Genomic DNA, 5,908 nt, shown 5'->3' with positions numbered 1-5,908 from the left:
TTGGGAGCAGTTAGAGCGCGAGTTTCTTAACCGTTTTTACAGCACTCGTCGCGTGGTTAGCATGATTGAACTCACTAATGCACGTCAATGGAAGGAAGAGCCTGTCATCGACTACATTCATTGGTGGAGAAACCTTAGCCTCAACTATAGAGATCGGCTCACCGAAACTTCTGCGCTAGACATGTGTATTCAAGGGATGCATTGGGGACTATGCTATATTCTACAAGGCATCAAACCAAAGTCTTTTGAAGAATTGGCTACTCGTGCACACGATATGGAACTTAGCATTGCGACGGCTGAAAGTTCATTATTACCTATGCAAGAGCATAAAATAAATAAGCCTGAAGGTCGTAGATTCGGAAAGAGCACTCTAAAAGTCGAGGGAAAGCAATCTTTAGTAGTTAACTCAGCTACTGTAAAGGTACCAACTGGAGTTAAGAGGATGATCATGCAACGCCGACTACTTTTCAAAAGGGTGAAAGAAAGAAACCATCCTTGAAAGAGCGATAAGAAAAAGTGTATCCATTCCCCGACTCAGACATATCTAGGATGTTGGATGATCTGCTTGAGGCAAATATCATTGAGTTGCCAGAAGTGAAACGTCTTGAAGAAGCAAACCAACTAGATAATCCGAATTATTGCAAATATCATCGCTTAATCAGTCATCCTATAGAAAAGTGTTTTGTGTTGAAAGACAAGATCATGAGGCTACACGAGAATAGAGATATTGTCTTTGATGATGAAATAGCAACCTCTAATATCATAACCATGGTCAATTTAGGACCATGTCAATCACTCCCTACAATAAGTTTCGGCTCCTTTGAACCTATAAGACTTGATGCCATTTTCCCGATGAGCTTCGCTGCATCCTCAAGTCTAACTCCATGCATAACCCTCACACCTCAAGTTGACAACTTGAAGCCTAATTCGTTTGAAAATTATGATGATGAAGGATGGACTTTAGTCACGCGTAAAAGAGGAAGAAAGAAGCACATGCAGATGACAAAGCCAACTAGAATAAGGATGTCAATGGTGAGGAAGCTAATTGATAAGCTGATACGTCAAAAGACTGAACGAAAGTCCATGCCAGCTAGAAAGGAGAGTTTTTCAATGCAAAGTCTAAGAAAGCCCGTTACACTGAATGAGTACATGCCAATAGAAATGAGAAGAGTTGAAAATGTACTTGTTACTTGCTATTAGGTTGATGAAGAGAAAACTCTTATTGAACCTGTCATGAAGGAAGGTTATGATGACTCTTCAAATTTATGTCACGGTGTATGCATAATAGAGATATCCTTCAGCGATGAAGACTTGTTACTTGGATCAAAACTCCATAACCAACCTCTTTTCATTAAAGGATATGTTGATGAAAAGATGGTGAATCATATCCTGGTGGATGATGGCTCAGCGGTCAATATACTACCTCTTAAGACTATGAAAGAGCTAGGGATTCCTACGGATGAACTTTTCCCAAGTCATCTGATGATTCAAGGTTTTAATCAAGGTGGGCAAAACGCCATCGGAAAGATAAGACTCGCAATGCACATGGAAGATATGGAATCTAATGCACTTTTCCATGTCATAAATGCCAAAACTACTTACAATATGCTGCTTAGGCGACCATGGATGCATGAAAATGGTATCATCTCCTCAACACTCCACCAGTGTTTTAAGTATTGTCGAGATGGAAAAATAAAAAAGATATTGGCAGACACCGACCCCTTCACCATAGCTGAAGCTCACTGTGACAATCCTTATATTCTATTTCAAGTCAAATGTGATTGAAGAGCTACGATCCCCACCTGACCATCTAGGAGAGGGAAGAATTGACTCCAAAAGCTCAAAAGGGAATAAGTCATCTGCAAATGAAAGGGTGTCTCAGCCAATGAGGAATTAAGGAAAAGAAAAGGTGGTAGAAAACTTTGTTAACAATAAACTACCACGTAAAGCCATAATACTCCGATATATCCTAGTATCAGCAAGAAAAGAGGGTCAATCTTCTTTTGCCAAGGATGAAGAGAAGATCAATAAGGGGCTTGAAAACTTGACCTTGCCAGCTACTAATCTCGCCTTGAACAAGGTCTCAAAACCTTTATTAAAAGGGTTCGTTCATCAAACCGAGTTGGTAGTGATAAATCCTAGAGGACTCCCTGATAAACGGGCGAATGGCTTTGATCCCAATGCTTACAAGCTTTTAGCCAAGGTTGGTTATAGTCGTGAGGACATCAATAAGTTAGCAAAGGATGGTGATACTACTCAACTTAAAGGTAAACAAGTTTCTATAAATACTAGAAAGGCATGGAGAGAGAAGAAAACTTATGGCAAAACTTTAAGGGCTGTCTTGGATATGAGTCTTCCACATCGCTGCATTTTCAGATTAATAAAGAAGCCTCACAATACATAAGTGCGAAAGAAGTGAAGGACAAACAAAAAAATCAGTTGGCACCTCTTAGAGCTTCAGTCTGGGATCGTCTTGGTGGAACTACAAGTCGTGCTCCTGTTTTTGCCAAGATTGGAACCCAAAATAATAGAAAGGCGCTAAAACGCACATCAGTCTTTGCAAGACTTGGACAATCCATGTCAAAAGATAACAAGCATACACTCGATCATCAATCAAGTTCGATGAGTGATTTAAAGGTTTTTCGTAGCAAAATACCTTCACGCATGAAGAGACAATGTGAATGGGTGGTGAGTGCTGAGGAGACATTGAAAGGAAAAACACGCACAATAGTGATGACAAACCCCTATAATGAAGAAAAGGAAGATGAAATAATGTGTCTCACTTCAAATCACATCACTATTGAAGAAGATGATAATGATAAGTTTGTCGTCGAAGAAGATGTTGAGGAAGCTCTGCCTTCCCTTGAATCAGAAAATAAGCCTACAATGGATGAACTTAAAGAGGTTAACTTGGGAACTGTTGAAAACCCACAACCAACATTTATCAATGCGAATTTATCACCTAAAGAGGAAGCAAATTGTATGGAACTTTTGATGGAGTATCGAGATGTCTTTGCTTGGTCCTATGATGAAATGCAAGGTTTAGACCCAAGGATTGCTGTTCACCAACTAGCAGTAAAAAATGGGGCTAGACCTGTAAAACAAACTCAGCGTTGCTTCCGTCCTGAACTCATATCACAAATTGAGGTTGAAGTCAATAAACTTATCCAGGTAGGTTTCATTCGTGAGCTTAAGTATCCTACATGGATTTCAAATATTGTGCCAGTAAAAAAGAAGAATGGCCAAATGCGTGTTTGCATGGATTTTCGAGACCTTAACAATGCTTGTTCCAAAGATGACTTTCCACTTCCAATTACCGAGATCATGGTCGATGCTACCACGGGTCATGGGAGATTAACCTTCATGGACGGTTCATCTGGCTATAATCAAATTTAAATGGCACCTGCAGATGAAAAGAAGATGGCTTCCGGACTTCGAAAGGGATATATTGCTATAAAGTTATGCCTTTTGGCTTAAAGAATGTAGGTGCCACTTATCAAAGGGCGATGCAAAAGATTTTTGATGACATGCTTCACCAATATGTTGAATGCTATGTTGACGACCTTGTGGTGAAATCATAAGAAAAAGAAAATCATTTGCAAGATCTTCGTCTGGTATTTGAATGATTACGTCGATTCCAGCTAAAAATGAACCCACTAAAATGCGCATTTGGTGTGTCATCAGGAAAATTCCTAGGGTTTATAGTTCAACATCGAGGGATTGAGATTGACTAGTCTAAGATTGAAGCCATTCTAAAAATGCCGGAGCCAAGTAACATCCATGAGTTGAAGAGTCTCCAAGGAAAGTTGGCCTATATACGGAGATTTATTTCTAACTTAGCGGGTCGATGTCAACCATTCACCCACTTAATGAAGAAGGATACGTCATTCTATTGAGATGAAGCTTGTACTAATGCCTTCAACAAGATAAAAAAATACTTGTTGAATTCGCCTGTTCTTCAAGCACCGGTACCGAGACACCCATTTATCCTCTATATTGCAGCTCAAATACGTTCCTTGGGGGTGTTGTTGGCGCAACAAAATGATGAAGGCAAGGAAAATGCTCTCTATTACCTTAGTAGGGCATTAAATGGGGCTGAACTGAATTATTCTCCAATAGAGAAGACATGTCTAGCATTAATGTTTGCAATAAAGAAGCTAAGACATTACCTCCAAGCACATTCAGTAAGACTAATCTCCCGAGCTGACCCTCTCAAGTACATCATCTCAAGACCAGTTTTATCAGGAAGATGGGTAAAATGGGCTTTATTGCTTCAATAATTTGAAATTGTCTACGTCTCGTAAAAGGTTATCAAGGGGCAAGCACTAGCTGATTTTCTCGCTGATCATCCTATTCCCGATGAATGGAAGTTCTCTGAAGACCTGCCTGATGAGGACGTTTTGTTTATTGAAATGTCAGAACCATGGAAAATGTTCTTTGATGGTGCAGCATGAAAAGATGGAGTCGGGGTTGGGGTTATATTCATCACACCAGAAGGAGAGGTCTTGCCTTTCTCCTTTTCACTTACTGAATGTTGTTCTAATAACATGGCCGAATATCAAGCCTTGATTCTTGGGTTGGAAATGGAAGTGAATATAAAGATGTCTCGCCTTAAAGTTTTTGGGGATTCTCAATTAGTCATCAGACAACTCCTCTCACTATATGAAGTCAAGAAGCTAGAGTTCATTCCATATCACAAGTATGCACTTAAACTGATAACATCACTTGATTGTGTCACTTTAGAACATGTGCCACTGACACGACTAAAAGGTTGATGTCTTCTCCCAAGTGTAGGAGCGTCGAAGTAATAAATAACCCGGCAAGAGCGGGGTCGAACCACAGGGAGGTTAATTGTACAAATTATAGACAACAATTATAAGCAACAATAATAACAATAATAACAACAACTATAACAATAACAACAACAACTATAATAATAATAATAATAATAATAGTAGTAGTAGTAGTAGTAGTAGTAGTAGTAGTAGTAGTAATAGTAGTAGTAATAATAATAATAATAATAAAGAAAGAGAAGAAGAAGAAGATGATGAGAACTTGGAGATGGAAAATTAATGTAAGGATTAAACAATAATAATAACAAATGTCAAGGTTAGAGGTTCCACTAATGCTATATCAAACAAGTATAGTATAAACTCTTATTATTGAATTGGAAACCACACACAAAGGAGGTTCCAATCAGATTATATATTGTTAACATGATTACATTAGTCATCTTATTCAATTAATGCTAATACTTGTAAATCTCGTCAAGCATTCATGATTATAACTTATGTTAACAACAAATCAAGTTCCTTTCATATCTCAGGTGTCGGTTATACCATACATTATGGGCTATGAAAGTGCCAAGCATTTGTTATACCAAGTGTTATACAACATAAATCAAGATTAGTCATTTAACAAACAAAGTATTAAAGAGTGAACAAGATAACAAATATAAAATATGTTAGTATCAAACATTAAAGTCCATATTAAGTTTACATTATACTTATTCTCACACCATTAGTGTAACCTTTTCACCTTGACATAATTAACTTAGCTAGACATAATGAAAGAAATAAAAATAGATAAACAAAATAAGAACATAAAAGTTAACTAAGTAAAGAAAAGGAAATGAAAGGTATAAACTTGATATTAATGAAAGCAAAGCATAAGCATTACAAAAAAATACAAAGAGAAAAAGGAAGAGCATGATCTTGATCTGGACACCAAGATGCCTAAATGCATGGCAAATGCCTCCTTTTATAGGCCAAAATTGGGAACTATTGATTTGATGACTAATTGATAAGTGGGTGGCCAACTTTTAACTTGGTGACAATCCTTATCTTCTCTTGTCTGCCCAAAACGTCATTGATAACGTCAAAATTGGAGCCAGGTAAAAACATAAAAG

At 37.8% G+C, this 5,908-nt stretch overlaps 1 protein-coding gene across 1 annotated transcript; it reads left to right on the top strand.

Moving 5' to 3' along the window:
* Nucleotides 1-1,374: 1,374 nt before the first annotated feature.
* LOC105120078 (uncharacterized) lies at nt 1,375-4,699 on the top strand (the record flags this gene model as incomplete). Its single annotated transcript, XM_011018266.1, has 6 exons — nt 1,375-1,777; nt 1,974-2,275; nt 2,377-3,370; nt 3,487-3,569; nt 4,308-4,443; nt 4,564-4,699. Coding segments are annotated over exons 1-6 (2,054 nt in total), but the record flags the coding sequence as incomplete, so codon positions are not given.
* Nucleotides 4,700-5,908: the final 1,209 nt, after the last annotated feature.

The sequence above is a fragment of the Populus euphratica genome, unplaced genomic scaffold, assembly GCF_000495115.2.
Source record: "Populus euphratica unplaced genomic scaffold, PopEup_1.0 scaffold4692.1, whole genome shotgun sequence".
Classification (NCBI taxonomy): domain Eukaryota; kingdom Viridiplantae; phylum Streptophyta; class Magnoliopsida; order Malpighiales; family Salicaceae; genus Populus; species Populus euphratica.
This window is presented reverse-complemented; position numbering and strand designations above follow the sequence as displayed.